The following is a 22,958-nucleotide window of genomic DNA, read 5'->3' as shown; positions in this document are numbered from 1 at the left end:
GAATGAAAACAGCAAAGTTGGAGGAACGTAACACCAAAACAATAAGTTGAAAGAAATGCTCCGTAGAGCTGAGGGGAACTGCAGTTATGTGATAACTATCACTACGAGCGACTCTTTTGGTCCATTGTTCATACAAAAATATCGATTAGTGCAGATTTAAAGGAAATTGGCGTTCTTTTCAAGTGTGAGATGAGCAGATCAATATCAACCTCACGTTTGTGTGTTAGGACGTCAGGACGCTAGTGGCGGGGGGAATAAGCTGGTGGCAGGGGGGAAACAGCTAGCCTGGATCTGTCCAGTTCAAAAACATGTGAAACAACTGTGATTTGAGATGGAATAACATGTTAGAGCTATTTCGGCAACCAGTAGTTTACAGTATTTCTGTGCAGCATCTCTGGCTGTAACACAGGCTGCTAGATTCACCTGTTCACCTGATTACCAAACAAGATACAACGTGTTAATCAGTGAGCTTTAGCGGTGTAGGTTTCTTTCTTCACATTGGACAGAGACAGGCTAGCTGTCCTGTTTCTAAGTTAAGCTAGGCTAACCACCTCATGTCTCCCGAGTAGTTTCGTATTTTACTCACAGATATGAGATTGAGATCTCATATCTCTCTTATGAAAGAGAGTGAATAAGCACATTTCCCAAAATGTGAGCTATTCCTTTGATGCAGATTTCCACTGGCAAATCTTTTCCTTCTCCCTAGGACATAAATGGAAACTGAACAGTCCAAGGACATGTAGATAATCTGAACAATGATCTCTGGCTTTCCTTAAATGCTCAATGCATATCAATCAATTGTACATAAAGTTGCTGAAGTGTAAGGTTTGGAGCTAACATCTAGATTACTTTATCTCTCTTTTGTAGTCAGAAGCTGAAGAACATTGAACCATTAAGAAGCCTTCTTATTAGTCGCTAAATATTGCTGTGATAACGCATTGGAGCACAAATAAATGATTAATCTTTCTATTGATAACAGTTATATAACTCACATTTGCGTGCGTTGGGTGTGACACTGTAGTCTATTTAACATGGTTTTATATTTTTCAGAACTGTTTCATAGTGAACAGCCACCAATCACCTTATCACTGGAGTGGGAGTTCCTGCCTCATAAACACTCTTTGTTCACGTTTTCATTTTTGATATATACATCCAAAATACATACAAAACAACAACTCTAGACTCCAGTGTATGTCTAAGGAAAATCAGTTTTAAAAGCGGCTCCATGGTATGGAGATTATTAACTGCCATAAATCGACACGCAGCTTATATGGACATTACCACTATAGCCTGTGCAAAGTCCCTGCTATGTTAACTGTCTCATGCCCTGAAAAAGCAGACTAGTAAAACACCTTCACACTTCCATAGACGTAATCATCAGAAAATCTAAAGAGCTCATGCAGGCCTCACTAGAATAACTGGAGTCATACTAGCCTGTATCCCGATCAACAATCACATCCTGCGCAGCATGGGCATTTTGTGCAACAGAGTCAAAACTTTATTATTGCACCATTAACCCTCATCCTACCAACATATTTAACACTAATTATAACAGAAAAAGAAAACAATCATATGAAGTCATTAGGAACAAACTGATTGACAAAGTCATGAAAAAGTGGAATGATAGAATAAAGCACTGTGAGATATGACAAAAAGTATACTTCTGGGGTCTGCGGGTACCCCAGTCGGTAGGATGAGGGTTAACTAATAAGTGTCTTTGTTTAACCAACACATTACACATAACACTTTTTTTTTTTTTTTAAGTTTTCAGGTTTTTGTATTATAATGGTTTCTCCTACAACTCAGGTGTTTACATGCTGCAATAAGGCCTCACTCATGGTTGCACTCTGTATTGTAAATCTAGTCACTGACCTTCCCTGGCCAGGGGGTCCAGTCTGGGACTGTTACAAGATTCTGTAAGAATTTCCCTGGCCAAAATAGTGATAACCCTGATAACAGAGCACTTTGAACAAAGGCTTGCACAGCATTATTCATTAAGGTCACTATGGTATGTTGCAACACTAATGTTACATCCATTGGTTAAATACTGTCGATGTCAGGATAAATATACATTAAGTCTGAGAGTGCATTAACCGTCTTCCAAGAACAAAGTTCTCTTCTTAAAAACTATCCTGAACTCTCTAGATGAAACATTTACTTTGGCATGTTCCACAGTGGTGTTGGGTTTTGGTGGGGGGGGGGTGAAATGATTCTATTCCACAGCCACTATGAATGATTTTTAAGGGCAAAGTACAAAATTCTAAATCGCATGGAATAAAAAGTTTAATTTTATTCATTCATAAAAGCCTATCAATTACAGTGTTTGTATCATCATCATCCAAGACCATTATGGACTAATAGAAGAAGGGTTTGGCATATTACCAAAGAGTAAGCTACAATGTGATCAGAATGTCAAGTTAACTTTACAAAGTTCAACACTATCAACATAGTAAAACATTTCTGACCTGCTAAGAGTACCTCTGCCACTTCAACAGTATTTGTCTGGTGTTTCCTTTGTCTTAGTTAAAAAATTGCTGTAATTTCCGTGTATGTGTGTGAGCAGCCTAGAAAGTAATTACAATTACAAAAGAAAGTGATACAATTGCACATCATCAATCGCTGAACTGTTCATCATCATGAAACCAGCCTCTTGTGGTTTATCACTTAACAATAACAACGTAACAATCTTTTAAACAAAATCGAGAAGCATTGGAAAATGTTTCAAGAGTATCTGAGAGGTATTTTTCAAAAATAGTACTGTACCATCTGGCAATTCATTAAAACTTGTCTGTCTGCTACCACAGCCGCATACAGATAACTATTTGTGCTGTTAGCAGTTAAAAGCTGGGAGACAATCAAAAAGAGGTGAGGGAAAATTGGGCATCCATGTCTTACACCACGTGATGTGTTACATTGTGGGAATGTGCTGCATTTCAGTAACTGAACTGTAAATCCACTTTAAAATAAAATCATGTACAACTCAATTAGATGCCATATGATCATGATAAAACTATCACTATCAATAAGGCAAAAAGGTAATGACACACAAAAAAGGTAATGTTAAAATAGAGCTCAAGAACAAGAAGACCTTCACTTCAGGAGAGAATATCAATACGAGTAGTCTACATTACACAGCTCTGCAGAAGAAACGAAACTGTGAATATCTGGTTGCAATCTGGTTTCAATAAAAAAAAAACTTTTATCTTTTTTCTAATTTTTCTTATATCCCATCCTTATTTTTCTTAAGGATGGGAGAGCTAAAATCCAAAATGAATGAAGAGAGAGGAGAGACAGGGATGATAAAAAAAAATGTGGCCATTTAGCAAAACGATTACACCTGAAACACAAACTACCTAGTGACAGAATATGATCCCATCACTCATATACCTCCGAGACACGTGTTGCCCCCACCCTTCTGTGCGGACACACTGACAAACATAGGACTCACTAATGCAGTGAAAAGGACAGTTTTAATAAATTCTTCAATGAGCTTTGAAATGAAAATAATGATGGTCAGCAGGATCTGAGCCAGATTTTCTCAGAAGAGGTTAGGATAGGCCAAAAAAATCATTCAAACCACAACATGGCTTTCTCCTTAGACGCTTGAATGATAAATTCATTCCACTTGCAGATAGTGTTGTATGTAACACATGAGTGGATAATCCTACAAGAATCAGTGTCTTTCATGTGGCAAAACATTATTTTCAGCTAAGAAACATGATTTTAATCATAAAATAATGTTTTGTCCTGCGGCTGTGGCTTAGTGGTAAAGTGTCCACCAATCAGATGGTCCCAGCTTCCTCCAGTCCACATGTCGAAGTGTCCTTGGGCAAGACACTGAATCCCAAATTGCTCCTGAGGGTGTGTGAATGATTAGGTAGTTTCTTTGGACTGATGAGCAGTTAGCATCTGCCATCAGTGTATGAATGTGTGTGAATGGGGTGAATGTGATAAGTAGTATGTGAAGCGCTTTGAGTGGTCGGAAGAAAGGTGCTATACAAGTACAAGTACATTCCATTTACCTCTTATAAAAATCTTTGTGAAAAATATGATAGCTCAGTCAGAGACACATATGTCAAAAAATTTACCAATTTATAGAAAATTGTTGTACAGTTAGATTTGATGGGAAAGGCTCTGCTCTTAGGGTGCTCTTAAAGCATCCGAAAAGCAGGTAGGATTCTGCTGGGAGAACTAATCCCCATTAATAAGCAAATATATGAACATGAACTCTGTGGAAGTACAGTAGCTTGTCAGACAGTCTGTCCTGTCTTCCCTGTGTTAACAGCAGCTAAAGTTACACTGAAAAAATACTGAAATTAGTAGTTCATGAATAGGCCATAATTCATCCATGTGTTTGTACTAGTTTATGGATAGTTGTTAGTTAGCTAGCTAGTTATTATTGCTAACAGTTAATTTTAGTTAGTTTAGTTTATTGCAAGCTAAACTGCTAAAGTGCAGAAGTTCTTCTTCTTCTGGTGTTTTTGGTAGTTACCAAACATCTTCAGCTACATTACCACCACCTACTGGACTGGAGTAGTAGTGACTCTTATTTAATGTTGTCTGGGAAAACAAAGACAGATTGCAATCACCTTCGTGATCTTGCCAACAGAGAAGCACGCATATATGCGTCTAAGTGTAAACAAAAGTATATTAGACTAGATTTTGTCCGGATCCGAGACACTTGAAATGACAAGGTTGGGGATATAATGAGAAGTGTCAGGTTATAATGTCCATGCCACACACCTGCCACTGAATGAAGCAACTTGTGCTCTGCCTAACACTATGCTCCTGTCACAATGATTTTATTTGGGGTTTTCATCCCAGCACATCCATTTTATCCATACCTTACCTTACCCATTGTTAGAAAGCCTGTGGAGAGACATATACAAGAATATAATACTGTTGAGTGTGTTATTGTGGAGTGGATACAAATACTGGAAACACACCAGCAACCTTCACTTGAAACTAGTAAAATGAAGAGAAAATGTTCACTTTTCTTATAAAACACAAGAATGAAAAGTAAATCAGGCATATCTTTCATCAGGTCATGTAATGACAAGGTTTTGTTTATTTTGTTTGGGAAAGCAGTAAGCCAGCTGCAAAGAGCAATTTTCTCATTGGTTTACTTTCAGTTCCAGATGTAACCCAGCACCATGAGGTTAATCAGTGCAAGCTGACACTCTATGAAAGGATTTCACTGAAATATAATTCACTGTCTTATGTATTAATGGACTGTGTGTTTGTAGTTCAGGTTTCTGTGGCTCATGGCCAGTCGCAGCACTTGCAGGAGTCCCAGTAGATGAGGCCAGGCTGGCAGTGTTGCAGGTAGGTGTTTCCCCTGAAGCACTGGAAGTAGGTGTTCTTATCAGCTGGGTTCTCATACAGGCCATCGGGGCGGCCACGGCAGAAGTCGGCAATGGGGTCCCTAGTGGTAGTGGGGGCTGGAGTGGTGGTGGGCTTTGGGGGGAAGCCTGCAGAATCAGACATGGAGAAAGAAATGTTATAAATAGAATAAACAGAGGCTAAACCAACCTTTTCTTGACTACAAACTGCACCAAAACTGAAAAATAAACCTCATTTTTATTATCAAATACAGAAGAAGACAAATTTAATTAAATTTAAGTCAATTAAATAAGAAAGTAAAGGCCATCACAGTGAGTGGGAATGGCTTTTTAAGGTAGCTGAACTACGGTATTTACCCATTGACATCCTGAGGTGGTTGATGAGAGGATAAGTTCCAAGTGAGCAGAAGGATCCACCAAAGTCATCCATGTCCAGAGTCCACACATGAGCTCCTCCCAGGCTGTTGGCAGTCATCCATTGGGTCTACGGGACGACCACATCAGTAACAAAGGTGATTAAATAGCAGCAGCTACAGATCTATGTAATAGACCTAGAATGGAGAAATAGGAACTAAAAATACTAGAAATAAAAACGCTTGTTTATTATTTCTCTTTCAAAAACAGTTCAGATAATAAATACAAGAGCTTTACAACTTTTGATCACAGATCACAAGAGTGGGAATTTGTTGCCTAATAACATTATTATAACTGTAGGTAGTAATGGTTACCTTGGAAGAATAGCTGCGCATGTCATCATAGCCTACCCAGGCACTGCCATAGGTGGCATAAGGAACCTCCTGTTCAGCGATCCATTTAACAGTAGCACTAGAGATGAAGTCACAGATCTGATAACACAGAAACATAAACAGAGTTTCATCAGACAACACAGGGGTTGGGAGGGAGATACTCTAAGTTAAACTTACCGTATTTACTGATATAAATAGGCTACTTAAAGGAAAAGGCAACTCTTGTTTTAACATTTAGAATTTTGGATCTGCTTAGTCTTTCAGAGGTGTATTTTCTCCTTGATCAAATGTAGATGACTGCAAGTCATATTGATGTCGAGTCATGTTGTTACAGCGGAGTGGAGTAACTTTAGATATGTTTAGGTATAAAAAACAGGCAGGCGTGTCAGTTCCTCAGCATTTTAGGGGCAGAGAAGAGGCAGAGATGCCAGTGTTTTCACCAACAGTAGCAGCAGTAACCCCATTACTTCTTGTGTTCTCAGTTCAGTGTGTTTCTTTGATTACAGACATGCCAATGGGGCTTAACTCGCACAGTAATGTGTGAGATTTTACATTGTCATTTTAACATCAGTGCACACAGATGCAGTGGCCATTATTGGGGAAATATTGACTTTAAACACAAACTTAGCTATGCATTTTATGAATGTGCTGTACCTCATAATAGGCCCAGAAGCCGGCAGTGCGAGTGTAGGGTCCAGCGTCTGCGGGGCCATTAGCTGGTGCTCCCAGGCCAGTAGCTGCACTGCGAAGGCGGTAAGTTCGTCCGTAGGTGGTGAAACCCAGCAGCAGCTTCTGAGCTGGTGCTCCCAGAGCCAGCCAGTGGGATACAGAAGAGTTCTAACAAAAAGGACAAAGGAGATAAATACTAGAGTATACAACTAATATTTTTGATATTAACATTATCAGATGCCTCTCTGGAAATTAAAAGGTTTGCCAGTACTGCAGATACAACTGTGAATGAACAGCTATCTCTACAACATTCAGCTCATTATTTAGGTATAAAAGTCTAGCAGCTAAAAAGGAGGAGTTGGAGACCAAACCAGAGCTAAAAGGGGAGTGAATACTGGACTTATATTCAAATGCTGGATAGAAACATGACTCCAGATGAATGCTAATGTCACTCTGTGGCTGTTGGATATGTAAGTAGACAAATATTTTCTAACTAACACTTGATATCTATATTCAATATTATATCACGACTCATTATCCCAAGTTTTTGAGAGACCCTCTGTCCCCTAGTGGTCATAATAGTTAGTGTATCAACCCTAAATGTTGTTCTCATCAGTGAGATAAAAGTGAGATCTTAAACTGCATTTTGGACAATTTGACAATAAATAGTCAAATTAACACATAGACTAGTTTCAAAAAGTGTGTGTAGTTTACAGGTGTCTGTCTTTTGTGTCTTTGTGTGCGTCTTACGATATTGTGATGAATGTGTGAGCCGGAGTCCACAGAGCTGCGGTATAGTGGGCTGTTGTGTCCAGTAGCTGCCTCCCAGTGTCCATGGAAGTCATAGGTCATGACATTGATGAAGTCAAGGTGACTGTTGATTTTAAAAGTTTTTTTTTTTTTTAGATCAGCAATAGAAGTTTCACCATTGGTGAAGGACATAGTATACAGCACATGCAAACTATTTGGTTTAACAGTAAAGGTACAATTCTTTCTAACTGTGAACAATAAGAGGCACATTGGTTTAGAAAAGTCCAGTGGTCTTTCAAAGGCCTGTCCCATCAGTGAATACTGGTCTCATGTTCATATTTCCTACCAGATGTCCTGATACTGACACCCCTATCTGTCATTCACAGTAAGTAGGGCTGGGTATCATGCCTGTGTTTCACTACTGATACCAAACCTATACTTTTTTGGATACCTTACTTTTCTCAGCATAAACGTGCATTGAGTCCAGTGAAGTCAAACTTACGGTGCAATCTTGTTGACCTCATAGGCTCTGTCAATGGTGGGACGGAAAGCAGCAACGTTGGCTGACAGAAGCAGCTGAGTTTTCCTGTTGTCTTTGGCATCATCCTCAAAGGCCTTGGAAAGCTCCTGTAGGCAGAACAAACAAAAATACATCCGATCCTCCACATCTGAATGTTTCTGTCTGTCTCCTACTACCACACTAGTCTTTTGATGAAGACTTGGAAGAATGATGCATCTCAAAGCACTTTGGTTGTTCAGTCCTTCATTGTGTAATATCAACATTTGTATTGCATTTCTCTTTTTTTTTTAGTCCAGACTGAAAAATCTCAACTATTGGATGGATTGCCATGAAATTTTGTACAGATATCAATGGATGAACCCTAATGACTTTGGTGATCTTCTAATTTTTCATCTAGCGCCATCAGCGGCTGAAATACAGTATGTCATTATCTACTAAATGGACTGGCACCAAATTTTGGACGGATATTCAAGTTTCTCTAGTGGATGAATCCTGCTTTGATTATCCTGTAGTGTCCCCATGAGGATTCATTGTAATACCTTTGGAGACCTCCTGACTTTTCATCCAGCACCATAATCAGTTAAAACATTTAATTTGTAATGATATTCCCATCAGCCTCAGCTGTACTGTCATTGTGAGCATGTTAGCATCCTGATATTAGCATTTAGCTCAAATCACCACTGTGCGTAATTACAGCCTTACAGATCTGCAAGCGTGGCTGTGGGCGTGCCTTGTTAATTTGATCATTCGTTTGTCCCACAGTATCAAAAAGTAAAAGTGAGTACATTTTTTATTATTCTAAATAATGCTGTAGCCTCAGTGAGCTGGAGGTTTTAAAATTTGGTGGTGGTCTTTAAAGAAACTGTGTGGCAGATAGCAATGCATATGCCCCCATGGATCCAGCATGAAGACACTGAGATGAATAGATTGAAAGTTACATTGGATTGCACCATTTTTTCACAAACAAAATCTTATGCCATGAGAATAGTTTTGAAAATGCTACAATCACATAAAGGTTCAACACTAATGGCTTTTAGGCTGGTTGAAATGCACAACAACATCTATTGAATGGCAGAGGAAACACTTGGATACACCACTAATTTATAATAAGTATTATTGAAAAATTAAGTCCAGGCTAACCATGACCAGCAGAGTGAACTTCTCCTTGTCCCCCGCAGGGCTGCCATTCTGTCCAGGATATTCCCAGGCCAAGTTCAGTCCGTCAAAGTTATGGGTGCGCAGGAAGCTGATGGCTGACCTGATGAAGGCTGCACGACCCTCGGGCCTGGCAACCATGGCGATGAATCTGGTGGGATGTGTAAAAAAAATCTTGTGGCCTCCATTCTGGTAATACAGTGGCAGAGGAAGGTTTCTGTCCTCTGAGTAGAATGTGTGTCAAGGACATTGAGTATGTGTGTGGAAGACCGTGAGAACTGGGATAATATTTTAACTTACGGGCTCATTCCATTGACTGTGCCTCCAACAGACAGCAGTGTCTTCAGTGCAGGATTGCTAATAGCAGAGAGAGAGACAAACATAACCTTAAATGTAATTATCACATCATTAAACGCGTCATCTTCTCTCTCCCGTAGTTTTGTGCTTTCTCGTTTCTCTTCTCTCTCCTTCTGTCGCTCTCAGCAGGTATTTCTACCTCCGGAGCTGCAGAGACTGGATCTGTGGTTGTGGGCCACCTGCTGGCCACGTGTTCCTGCTCGAAAACTGTTACTGTTGTTATTGGCCTTGTTACTATTATTGTCATTATTATTCCTATGACTATTATTCCTATTATTATTACTTTATTAATATTAATATTACCACTACAATTACATTATTACTATTGTAAAATTCTAGGTGTAATTTGCATTGTGCTTCCCTCTCCCCTACCCCCCTTCTCTCTCTCTCTCTCTCTCTCAACCCAACACGGCAGATGGTCGCCCAACATTGCATCTGGTTCTGCCCAAGGTTTCTGCCTGTTAAAAGGACATTTTTCCTTGCCACTGTTGCCAAGTGCTTGCTCATGGTGGGATTTGTCCTGCTCTATAGGAAAAGTGCAATGAGACAACTTCTGTTATGAATTGGCACTATATAAAAAAATGTAATTGAATCCAACAACACATAATTTTACCTATGCTGATGACATGACTATTTCACCACGTAACCCATTGGCCTGGAAGTTTTAAACTTATTGATTTATTGCAGATAAATAGTGATGGGACTGAGGTCTTACTATAGTTCTAAGACCTAAAAGCCCATAGTTAAGACTCTTCTCTGTTGCACACATTCCTCCCGAGGGCTGTGAAAAAATAAAGAAACTTGGGATTGTTTCTGATTCTGATAACCCTTAGCTCCACATATTAATATTTAACTCTGATTGTAATTTAAATGTGCAATGTGTAAGAACTGAGACTACGCTCCACCTGTCATATTCATACTCCCAAAAAATAGGGTGCAACACATCACATATCAGGTCATAACTGCTGCTAACTGCTAGCTAGTTAGCTCAGTTAGCTATGCAGCTAACTTAGCTGTCCTTGCATCCAATTTTTTTCAGTGGCCACTTGCACAAGAAAAATTCCCCTGCAGCCCAGAAAGCTTTTTCCCCATAGGCCACTACTGTAAAAGAGACGTCTGTAAAACTGACTGGTCACCTCGAACTGACCTTTTCTATAATGATTTTTTTTTGATCCATAGAGGTTTTATATTTGTAAAACTCTCCATGAGCCGAGAAAAGTGATTTAAAAATCTGTGACGTCATCACAATGTAAAGACTATGGGCCGAGCAGGAACTCGAAGGCGGGGCCAGTGTGAGAAACACTACTGCGCATATTCAGTGGGCCGCATACCCCCAAAGTAAACCTGGAAAATAGAAACTTTTTTTGCCATATGCGCCAGGCTAGCAATTCTCATTGGACTGAATAGGAGCCAATTTTGGGTCCAGTATCTCAACACGGGCTGAGCTACATTATCAGACTATCGTCTCTTGAGGTACCAAGTGGTATTATGAGACAGGACGGGCTGGGGATCGGTTTGCATGCTAACTTCAGTAGATATCTCTGCAACACAATATTCAGTTCATTCATCTTTATATATATCTATATAAACATTGCCACTATTTTCTTAGATGCTGGATAGATATTCTTCACCTGAAAACATATCCAAAGGTTATTTTAGATTCTCCAGTTAATTTAAGTATCATAAATTTAACTTTATTACCAACTGATCAGATTACTCTAATTGGCTGGATTGCAGCTAATCAAGGATGCAGCTGTCTGTGTTACAACTCACACTATATGACTGTATTATTGCAGTCTTAGTGTCTCCACTGGCTGCCCGTCACACTATACAAGCGTTTCGTAAATGACCTTGCTCTGATATGCTTGTTAGCTTGTTAGCCTGTTAGACCACTCAGATCATTTGGTGCTAGGCAAAGAAAAGATCTCACGCTTATAGTGTTTGACCTCGCAGAAATGAAGCAGTCTGGCTGCTGACCTGAGAAGTGTCTCTGTATTATACTTATTTAAAACCTAAGACAGTTTTTTACAGTGCCTACAGAACATTTAAATAATGAATATGTATGAATATCTGCTAGTGCGGAAAATGCTTTTAGATAAATTAGTATGAAATGTGGACTATAAATAAATTTGAACTTGAATTTGAAACAGGTCAGACTTGTGCAACATCAGGAACAATTTGAGAGTGGAGGTTGCAAAGTCAACTACATTTTATGTTGTAGATTGTTGTCCCAAGCTCTCATGTACTGCAGCTCATAAAGTAATAACAAATTTTACTATCTACTGTGGTGTGTCATTTGTTGGCCCTTTATTCATTCTAAGACTGCTGACTGAATAGCTGATATGGTGATGGTTCCTCCCTGGACACCCATACAATGCTAGATACAGATAATGCAACATAATTTTAATGTTAGGCTTGGCCTCACAATGGTCTAAACGACAGGACTTTTGGGTCCCAAGGAGAAGAAGAAGAAGAAAGAAGCAGAAGGGGTCACGTGAGAGTTTTCTTTGATATTTGATTCTATAAAAATGCATTAATTGAATTAGAAATGTATCGTTATTTCTATATAATCAGTTGAAAGATCCCTCCATGATTTTAAAAATAGAACATAAATGTATGCCACATTTTACCTGATGACTTGACATTAATGTGTAGATTAAAGTGTTGGGATTTAAAAAATAGGATTCCAGGCTACAAATAGTTCTGTTCTAAAAGCCAACCCACCTGGACAAGAGTACAGCTCTAGGAAAAAGAATTGAATATTTGTCTTGTTTTGGCTTGAAAAAAAAATTAAATGTTGAATACTAGGCACTAAACACTATGTGTGTAATGTTATCTTGAATAAACCACATCAGCAGAATGTTGGTGTCCATATTGGCTGACTGTACAGACTGTGTTAACTCACACATTCTTGAGGCTGTTGAGCTTGCTGTACTGCTGCTCATCGTTCCACTCGATGGGGATGATCTGGTTGAAGCTGTTGATGGTGGCCAAAGCGTAGATGACATGTGTGCACAGGAAGGGGTCGATGTTATCTGATGTGAATTTGCCAGTACTGGGCCTGTACTGGGCCCAGTTGGTCATGTGGCACACCAGTTTACTGGATGACGCTGAGTGAAGACAGTAAGATATCAGCATTGAGACTTTAAATGCACTTGCGTTTGTTCTGAAATTTTGATCATATTAGTGTGAAGAAGAGCCAGTGTCTGTTGTCCTACAAAACTAATGCTTACCGATGTGCAGAACGAGCAGAATGCCCACAGCTGCAAAAAAACAGGAAGAGAAAACAGGAAAAGAGAAGATGTAAGACTTGAGGCATTATAGACATACCATGTAAATACATACATGTCTAAAAAAAGAAAAACAGGGACCTGGTGTGCAAATTAACAACTACAATTAAAATTGCTGCAAGAAAAAATAAATATATTCATCTGGTAATTTTAAACAACATCCGATTAGTACAATATCTTTTTTACTGAGAGTGCAAAAATAAAAAAACAAATGATGTTATATTACCCATTTAAGCAATTGTATTTCTCAATATCATATATCTGCAAGATTTAAATGTAGGATATTACTTAGATACTAGAGTTAGCACACATTTGAAATTTGTGAAACATGAGATAAATACGATGAATAAAATACTAAACTGACATTTTATTCAAATGTTCAAGACGGTTAGTAGCTAATTTCAGAATAATTTTCAATTTCAGGCTTAGTTTTAACTGCTTATTTCACTTATGCCTCAGGTCAGCAGGTGAATGCATGAATGAATGAGTGAATGAGAAGAGGTCTTTGTATAAGCTCTCTGCTTCCTACCTCTCTCTCCTGGAGTTTAAAAAAATGTACTATATATAGAAATATACTATGTCTATATAAAGTTCTTGCCGTCTTATTATGTGTATTTATATATATATATATACACACATATTTGTACTGTATATATACAGTATTTGTGTACACATAACTGGTATATCAAATAAAAAAAAATGAATGAGTGAATGCTATTTACCTGTGAAAAGTCTCGCCATTGTGCTCTCTGGAGATCCAATCAGTTTTCTGCTGCAGCAGTGAACCTCTGAATGATCAGAAAAAATTCACAAGAGACGATGATAAAATACATGAAAAACAGAAGCAGATATCATGCAGCTACTACTTAAACAATTAGTAAGTTATGTGATGGCAGCATTTCATATCATAGTAAATTAAATGGCTTCAGGTTTTCTTCTCAGACAGAATAAGCCATTCTAAGAAATCACTTTAGTCAGATGTCTTACGATGGACATTTGGCACTATTTATTAAAATTGTATATGCTAAACAAATTTTCAAAACAATAATCCTTAAATTAATCAATAATGAAAATTATTCTCATCTACTAATAATTTTAGTACAATGTAACCACTATTCCCCTTTTTAAAATAAAATATTAGCACATGAAGCAACTTGCAGATAATTGCTAGTTGCATACGACACAATTCCAAACATGGTGACAATCTCATTACCTTTCTTCAAGAGGAACAGAAGCAGAGTCCAAAGCGCAGTGGAGTTGGGTCAGATTTATATTTGACTGATTAATGACTAATAGCTGGTGTCAAAGTGCAGCTGATAAGGGCTCAGGGTGGCGGGTGTCTGGCTGACGTGCCTAATAACCCCACTTCCAGGTAAGATTGGGCGAAGCCATGAAAGAATTAGACTTGCTTTGAAATGAGCTATCAGTTCAACTTCTACATCACATCTACTGTAGTGATAGTGTAGTGAAGTGTAATCAGTGTGCATCTGCATGAATAGTCTAGCTCTGTCAAAAGTGAAAAAACACGTTGTCTGCCAACTCCAAAGCTGTCTTATTTATTGCATATGTTGCATCTTTTTAGCTATCACACTAGTCACCAATCCATCCAAGAGTCATCTGGGTTTGTACAGAGGCAACCTCACTATGTGGACAGGATTTCTGGGATACAGTGTCCAATCAATGCAGCTGTTGATGTTTATCAATTAGCTCCAATGCAACTGATCCCAAAACCACAATGTCTCATATTCGATTTCTACACATTTTAAAAACACTAACAGGAAACGATGCAAACTGTGGACCCTCGGACGTCAATATAAGTGCGACATTAGTATGCCACTGTCAATTAAATCCAAATTCTATTTAATTCAACTTCAGTTGTATTTTCTTCTTCCTGGATCAGTCTCACCACCATCCACAATTTATTAAAAAAAAAATTTAAGCTGTAAATATCGACCCCATTTTCTTTTGTGCATCCTATTGTGGGAAAATAGTGTCCATGAATAACATAATCAAAACATATATTATATTATATCAAACATATACAATATTTTATAGTATGAACTATATATTTTCTAGTATGAGCACACACCATCTTCAAAAACTGCTTAGAATAAGTATGTAGTATGGAACTACTGATAATATTTGCCTTGAAATTTGTTGTTGTTGTTTGGATATTCATGGTCCTCTAGCACTACCATCAATGTTACCTTTGACCATGGATGAACCCTGATGATTTTGGTGACCCCCTGATCCTTCCTGTAGTGCTACCAACATGTTTAATTGAGCACAAGAAATTGGGCTAGTTGCATTAATTTTCTGCACAGGATGAACACTTTTCATTTTCAGTTGGGCAGTCAACGTGCGATTTTATTAATCTTGTATTTTGTGTTTTTGTGTGTCACACAACACGTTTTAATCTGCACAGCCAGAAGCTGCGATTTTTATGCTCACACTATACAGATCAACTGAGAGACCACGATGTGGAGCTCACACTGACCATCAGCATATAACCCCCAGTTGGTTATGTCCAGTCATAATTCCAATGAAGTTTATTCAAACAAGATGGCTGCGTCCTCAATAATGACAAAAAGAGAGGGGCAGCGTTACTTTGTGCAATTCTACTATATCTACTTACGGAAAGTAAGAATAACGTGGAACTGCAGGTGTCTGGAAGATGCAGACAATATGATGTCTGTTCCGCAGTGAAGTTCAATTGTATATCACAGCAGTCTCAGTCAGGACTAAAGTTTTAGCCAAAACATGTGTAATACTACTCCAATCGTATTAAAACATGCTCACTACAGTTGATAACAGATCTTTTGACAGCAGCCATGAGAGAAATCAGACACTGCTCAAACTGCAGAACCTGACAGAAATCCATCAGATTGTCCGAGAGCCAGATCGTTGACCGTTCAAACTGCATGTCAAACGACAACCGATTCAGACATTAGTCGGGGACGACCAATTCGCAGCTAAAATCTGGTCGAATCCGTATAGTGTCTGCCTGTCTATATGTAGTATATCTTTCCTCTCGTGCCACCCTCACAGCAAAATGTCAACAGGACCTGCTGTGATCTATGTGGGTAGTTAATCAATAAACAGGATTGTGAATGTAGTAAACATTGTAGCACACATTGCTGAAATACAATCCCAAGGTGTTTATTTTAAATCATATTTACAAGTAGCACCCCTCCATCACATTTCCATTCAATCACAATTTTAAAAAGGCCCAAAGGCAACATTATCCAGTGCATTCAGTCAAGCCATATGAAACAGACTCGCTGTTACCACCTTAAGTGAGTGATGTAATCAGTCAGTCCGCCAGTCCATCAGCCAGAACATTCAGTGACTGAGCACCCAGACATGGTGAAATGACTATATGGCTCTTCAATGAATACTAAAGGCATTGAGAAAACACTTCTTACAGAGTAAAGCACAAAAACACAAAACCAGGACATTATTCAATGGTTCTGAAAGCATTTCCAACTTCTGATGAAGCAGCTGTGTGAAGCTCAACATTTCTGAGTGAAAGACAGTGATGTTGATTTAAATTCAGGTTTGGACCAATTTTGTTTTTGAAGGCTGATACCAATACTTCAGTACTGAAACAGACAGCAAACCTAGAATCAGTATTTAGACCGTTATGGGACACTAAAACCAAAGCCAGAGTATTGAAATGATTGTAGGCCCAGAGGTAGACTATGCTGAGATTAGTCTGCTCCAAATATCAGTACACTGGTATATTGGTCTAACCCAAATTTAAATCTCAGTTTTTACTAATCAAAGAACATGTGAGCAATAATAATAATGTGTCTACAGCTAATAGCCTACAAAGTACAAATGTTTTGACATTTGTGATATTTTGCTTTCCAGTGTTCATAGAAAATTATATTTCCTTAAGTTTGCCTAATACATTGTTTTTTCTACACCCAAACTAACATAAGTTAAATGATAATTTAAGAGCAATATTTTGGTGTTAAGTATGAAGCACGTGGTGAAAAGTTACATTTTCCTGACAAAATGAAGTACATCATTGTACAATCAAGTGCAAGTGGCCTATCATTCAACCACTTGCAAAGTATAAAATGAATACTGAAGTAACACAAAAATGTTTTGGTCGTCCAGAACATTACAATGTTTAAATACAATACAACAACAACCCCCCCCATAACAATAAAAGAAGAAAAGATAATTTGGATCTCCTATCCAGAGTTAATGGGTAACAGTGAAGATTGTTCACACATGCCGTCTCTCTTTAGTCTTCTTTCAGTTTTTTTCACGAGTGTATGAAAAACACATCCATGCAGACCAGAAAACAAACTGGTGAATCTGTATCCAACAGAAAAATCCTGGAGTTTCTTAAGTGATTCACCAACTTCTGATGCTTTGGCTTTGGACTAGTCTAAGGAGCAGGTGAACTGAAAAACATGGCGGCCGTCTGGCAGCTAATTTGTAGACACTGAGGACTGTAAGTAATGAACAATTTCTCAAGATTGAGGTCAAATCATCCAAATTTAACTTCATCAGAGTGGTCATAACATTTAGACTGGCTGAAAACTACAACATGCAACTTGCCTGAAATGTGTTTTTTTATGATGTTGGGATGTTTTGGGGGCTAGTAGAATTTGTGGGCACATCATATTGTGTATGTGTGCCAGCAATAAGCCTTTTCTGGTTCAGTGGTTCAGCTACTGATATTTGAGAGTTTAAAACAATCCAATAAACAAACATTTTGGATAAGAGTGCCTTAAATTTGATATTTAAAAAAAATGTGAATTGTAAAAGAATTGTTATTCATCTGTCATCATATGCACAGATAAATATATATCTGCAATAAGCTAGTATTAGCCAATATACTGGCCAGGCCGATTTATCGGTTCAGATCAAATACAAATCCTTTCTCAAGGAGATGCTGAATATTGTAGCTTCAACCAAGAACTATGATATTTGACGGCAATACTGCCCCTTTGGTTTACATTTATCAAACCGCAGTGGTGGCTATGCTAACAGCATTGCTATTCCCACAACAGATAAATAAAACTACTTTGTTAAAACTGCCATAAAATCATCAACCACATGTCACAGCTCTCCTCAGTGGATGGAGTTTGTTCAATTGTCACGTTCCACACTTCACATGTCACATGACAACTGAACTCTCTCTACATGCGCTGAGGAGATACGTCTGAAAGCTAGTAAGTGGACCTGGAGTTTATTTTCTTTAATTTCAAACTACTGTTTCACGTTTTACTTTGTTAAGATTTGGAATAGATTAATAATTGAATAAAAAGTAGACTGGGCTTTTTGTGTTGGCAGCTACAGAAAACCAAAACCATGTATTACACTTTTTGCTGACTATTGGACGACAATCTAAACCCAAAGCATCAGTTACCCTTTAACCTTATGTTAAACTGTTGGCAGCAAACAGTTCTGAGCAAATCAACCAAAAAATTAAGGCAAAAACAACAAAAGACACAAATTCTAAGCACTTGATGTCTATCTTTGACACGCTGACCAGACCTGACCTGGACAGGATAATTGTGGACAAAAGAATACCACCGGAATGAGGTCACATCCTTCCCGTAAACTGTAGCGAGCCGGACAAGTTACATAAGAGCTGATAGATGCTGACAGGATTACAATGAGGACGATATATGACACTGTTAACTGTACTCTCTGATAACCTTGGTGACCAACTCTTTCATCTCTACCAGTGATTCATACCTCTGGCCCCAGGCATTTTATATCAACCTACTAGCACAAAAGCAGCTGCAATAAACCCAATAAACACTTAACAGAAGCAATTTTACTTTGTTGTTGGAATTATTCAAAGAATGCAGGCACAAACAATGTAAAAAGAATCAAATACTCCCCCAAAATGAGACATAAAAAATAGAAAATGTAAACATTCATTTGGACCAGTGGCATATTGTATCTGTAGTTATAATTACAGCAGAGACAAAAATACAAACAAGCATAAAGACATTAGCAGGAGCTAAAAATCAACAACAAAAAGTTCTTCAGTGCTTCTGAATGAGTGACCCTTATTCTGTGTCCACACTGTGAGCAACAAGACCAGGCAAGTCATGTCAAGTTCAGTTGGGTAGATGCTCAAAATGTGTGTTTTCAGAGAAAAGGGTTAGAAACAAGAAACATGAATGTCGTGTCAGTAATATTTGGGTTACCAAGCTGGTTAATGTAGAAAAGAAATTGTAGATGCAATTTTACCATTGTTTTGGATTTGAAGCCATGCAATGCAAAGTAAAGACAGAAGAAGTAGTCAAGGTACAGAAGCCAGGATCTACCAGTCCAGGGAGCAAATGGGGGTGATGCTGCTTTTCTGGAGAGTTGAGGCAAAGATGTCTCCTGATACAATGGCATGCGTCCACCTGCAACAACGCGCGTCAGGGCACCACAGATGTGTGGGCTTACATGGAAACAATGGGTACGGGTGTCTTGATGCGCGCCCAGTGTGGGTTGCCCTCAGCTCTTGCTAGATAGTTGTGTTAACTCAGCAAATCAACAAAAAAAAATGTATTTATTCCCTGAATACCGAATCATTTTTGGGACTTAATGAGGATTTTGATATTAGATCTTTTTTGTGATCTTGTGCTGATGATTGTACATCATCTAGTATGTTGGGTTACTAATTGTGTTCTGATGTTGGTTTATTATTTTGCATTTTATTGTTAGTTAAATAAAGCTGTATCATTTCTTTAAACATGTTTTGCACTATTGTTGCGTGTCCAGATGTTCTCAGTAAGAAGGATTTATTATATTCATCATGTAACTATATTATTCCTTTTAGGGTTTTAAGTATTAAATTACATCCTTTTGATTGATACGTAACTGATATCTTTGAGTTTCATGTTGTAAACTGATGTAAACTTCGATGTGTACATTTTACACTTCTTTGCGTCTTAGAACATTTCCACGACATTGTCAAAGTCATTTAGACTGACAACATTCCTTTTTGTGGATCAGACCAGGGCAGTGTTGCAGAGAAAAAGCTCCATTTGAAGTCTGACTTAGCATAGATGTGGCAACTGCAGATCACATGATTTGAGAACAGCTGGTTTGAACTTTTAAGCAAGTCTATGTAGCCATCCTATTTTAATTCCAAAACAAAGACAAGTCATTTCTCTCAAGGGCAATGTGGTCACTTTTGTCATTTCCAATACTGGAAAGCTGCATTAATAAATTCCAGGTTTTTCAGGATGTGGGGAATGCTGACTGTACAATTATGACAGAATATACCACACAGTGAAAAATGCATGAGGAGCTTAATATTTTAGGTGCAGATCTTTACAGCTCACCACCCACAACCGAGACTTATCAGCCAAGTTGCTCTCAGTGTGAACAGGCAGACAGCCATCACATGTACACAAGTTATATACACTGATTCTATGAATAATTTACACCTGAAGTCTGTGTCTCACAAGCTACAGTTTGGAGGACGCAAGTATGAGACGCGTCAGCCACAGATGTAATGGTCCACATAAGGCATGGTTTTACTGACACACAAATACACAACCAGACAGGGCTGCCCTGCTCCCCCACCCCTTTCAACCCATCCAGACTTTTTTTTAAAAAGACCCTCGTTGTTTTTATTTTTTAAATGAAAACTGAAACCCTTCCTTCCTTCCCCACCCTTTCCAATCCCTGCAGTGCTACAACCTTCCCCAACCAGTGGAACCCACCCCAACCCAAAACACAGACTGAGACACAGGAGGGCTTAAGTTTCAAGCCATTAAAAGTAAAAAGTCCACCGACTGGCTGAGATCACAGGCCTGACGACGACACAAGAGTGTGTAGAACCAAGACAGTGAGGAGGTGGAGAGGCTGAATGGACGATGTGAAGGAGGCCTCATTCTGCACCATCATACCAGTTCCTATGAGAGAGAGAAAGAGACAGTATGTAACAACTCAATTTAAAAAACATAAATATTTCCAGCCCTGATAGTCTGCATCTCACACCGTGAATCAGTACACATCATAAGTAACTAGGGCTGAATATTAAACCTCAGTACAATACCATATATAAGTCTCACGGTCCTGTATTTGCTTTAGATACTGCTGACATATTTATGAGCAACATAATAGATATCCTAATGTTCCTGTCGCTAAGGTAACATGGCCTTGGATCAATAATAGGCTTCAGTCTCTGAGGAGGGGTTACTTTTTCTTAATTTACCGCCTACTATAACCTATAACTAAAAGTATTAGCTGTCATCCCATTGTAGAGTCATCACCATACTCACATTTCACACATGTCCGAATTTTACTTTCCAATGTGCAGATTAAAAATATTGATGTGGAAATCCAACAGATTGGTAATTAAAACCATGTCCACAGATTACTAGACTGTGCACCCCTCCTGCTCTCTGTGATCACCTATACTGTGTTTTAATACAGCTGAATTCACAATATTGCTAATCTCATTTGCATACTTTTCTGTTTCTGTTTCATTGTTGCAAATCAGGACTGTTTTATGGCATGTTGGATTTACAGGCTTGTTGAATTCGTGCAATAAAGTACCTTCATTAGTCAAGTATTTTCTTTGCTGGAATAACAAAAAACAGATACTTGTTTGTTTATTTTATCCATATAGTTTCTCAAATGATTTTCCATGATAATTTACAATATCACCATATATATATCGATATCAATTTTATGCCTCTATTAGATACCGACAGTAGGGAGATGACAAGAAATGAAGGGAGAGAGATGGGGAATGACATACAACAAAGGTCCCTAGCCAGATCTCAACTGGGAACATTGCAGTTCATGGTCAGTGACTCAACCAATAGGGCGCCCCTGTGATAGGGGGATTTTTATCTATATTGCCCATGTCTAATGTACCGTGTGACCATAATACATCCATGGGTTAAATGGCTCAGTCATTACAGGGCTTGGTTTTCAGATTTCTGTCTTTCAAATCTCACTTTTTAAACCAGTATTGGAATACATACCACATTTTGGAGCTTCAAGACTGCATCATTCCTGCTGTATTTGTATGTCTAACACTAACTACTGTGGGGTGATTTAAACAAACATAACAACATGCATAGCAAACTAGTATCTTGAGAACTGCCACAATAATTTTCTTCCACATGATACTAGTATATCAGCTATTAATGACAAACATAAACATAAACATAAATGTTTGTGTTGGTGCCAAAGTAGAACCTGTCTCGGCCACAAGTGACATGAATAAAAAATATAGGTCATCTTAGCCTGAGAGCAATGGAGTGCTGTAGGAGTGTTGGATCACGGGATTGTGGGCACTGTGACTTGTGGTGCAGATAAAATAATTTCAATTTGTCAATATTTCTGTAATTCCTCAAAGATCAGTTAATTTAAGCTCTACCAGTTGCTTTCCTATCATCACTGACTATTTCACTCTCTGTTTATTACTCTAAAACATCACTGTCACTCAGAGAAAGCTTTGGTGTGTGTTTCTTAGTGTCTCACCTGAGTCCCGGGACACAATAATCTCGTGTGCTGGCCCGTCCCCGCCCTCTCCCCAGGACCGAATCTCCAACACAACGTAACCGTTGTCTTTTGGCAGCGGCAGGCTCACTGACGTCTTTGCCTTGTCCAGAACCTTCAACGCTGTCTGGCCCTCATGTTTGTACAGAACCTGACACACAGAACGCAGCAGTTTAGTTCAGACCTCAACATTGCAACATACATTGAACTTCTTCTCCTGCTACTCGGTCAGGGCACCGCTGCAGATCAGCTGTTTGGCCGCATTGTTTACACCAGGGAACAGCTGATCGCGCCGCAGCTGAGCGGCATGGCGCCCAGGACAACCGATGTCTCCACAGAGATCTGGAGGAGGACACACCGAGGATGCAGAGGTGGAACGAAGCGGCGAGGGAAGAGAGAGGGGTGCAGACAAAAGAGACTTAAGAACAAGAGATTTAAGCCGTGTCTGCCTTCTCTCGTCATGGCCAACGTGAGATCGCTGGCGAATAAAATGTACTTCACTCTTACTTTATTTTATACTTATACCCACTTGGTACTTATTTTATTTTCTGACCTGTATTATAGTGTATTATATTTTTTGCTTAGTACTTCTATCCCTGTGTGCACTGACGTGATAGTGAGCTGCTGTAACAAAAGAGTT

The 22,958-nt window shown here is 38.7% G+C and overlaps 2 protein-coding genes and 1 long non-coding RNA gene across 6 annotated transcripts in view; 1 reads left to right on the top strand and 2 right to left on the bottom strand.

The window, feature by feature from the left end:
• Positions 1–5,031: 5,031 nt before the first annotated feature.
• On the bottom strand, positions 5,032–14,072 carry chia.1 (chitinase, acidic.1). Its single transcript, XM_044212973.1, has 12 exons — positions 14,043–14,072; positions 13,552–13,617; positions 12,773–12,802; positions 12,445–12,649; positions 9,483–9,539; positions 9,168–9,333; positions 8,010–8,134; positions 7,508–7,631; positions 6,743–6,925; positions 6,071–6,187; positions 5,700–5,826; positions 5,032–5,471 (listed from the first exon to the last, which is right to left on the bottom strand). Exons 2-12 carry the CDS (start codon positions 13,568–13,570, stop codon positions 5,263–5,265), a joined length of 1,362 nt encoding a protein of 453 aa, XP_044068908.1. The 5' UTR covers positions 13,571–13,617; positions 14,043–14,072; the 3' UTR covers positions 5,032–5,262.
• LOC122883890 lies at positions 9,842–22,424 on the top strand. 2 transcript variants are annotated; one of them, XR_006379756.1, is made up of 4 exons: positions 9,842–12,033; positions 20,495–20,740; positions 21,513–21,616; positions 22,293–22,424. It is a non-coding gene; the product is annotated as an uncharacterized LOC122883890 (long non-coding RNA). The 2 variants fall into 2 exon arrangements; XR_006379757.1 differs by lacking the exon at positions 21,513–21,616 and having other exon boundaries at positions 22,293–22,411.
• cntn2 (contactin 2) overlaps positions 15,973–22,958 on the bottom strand; it is a 75,389-nt gene continuing 68,403 nt past the window's right edge. For all 3 annotated transcript variants that reach the window (XM_044212946.1, XM_044212957.1, XM_044212950.1), the window contains exons 22-23: positions 22,301–22,469; positions 15,973–20,718 (exon numbers count right to left, since the gene is read on the bottom strand). In XM_044212946.1, coding sequence (XP_044068881.1) covers positions 20,609–20,718; positions 22,301–22,469 — 279 coding nt within the window. In that variant the 3' untranslated portion in view covers positions 15,973–20,608. The remainder of the gene's footprint in view (positions 20,719–22,300; positions 22,470–22,958) is intronic.

Source organism: Siniperca chuatsi, linkage group LG2 (genome assembly GCF_020085105.1).
Source record: "Siniperca chuatsi isolate FFG_IHB_CAS linkage group LG2, ASM2008510v1, whole genome shotgun sequence".
NCBI classification, from domain to species: Eukaryota; Metazoa; Chordata; class Actinopteri; order Centrarchiformes; family Sinipercidae; genus Siniperca; species Siniperca chuatsi.
This window is presented reverse-complemented; position numbering and strand designations above follow the sequence as displayed.

Bases quoted from the DNA above. Each gene is read 5' to 3' on its own strand.
- chia.1 (XM_044212973.1), bottom strand. The intron at 12,650-12,772 runs GTAAGCATTAGT...GTCTTCACTCAG, and splicing joins TCTGCTCGTTCTGCACATCG to CGTCATCCAGTAAACTGGTG. The intron at 9,540-12,444 runs GTGAGTTAACAC...CTCTGCTATTAG, and splicing joins CTCAACAGCCTCAAGAATGT to CAATCCTGCACTGAAGACAC.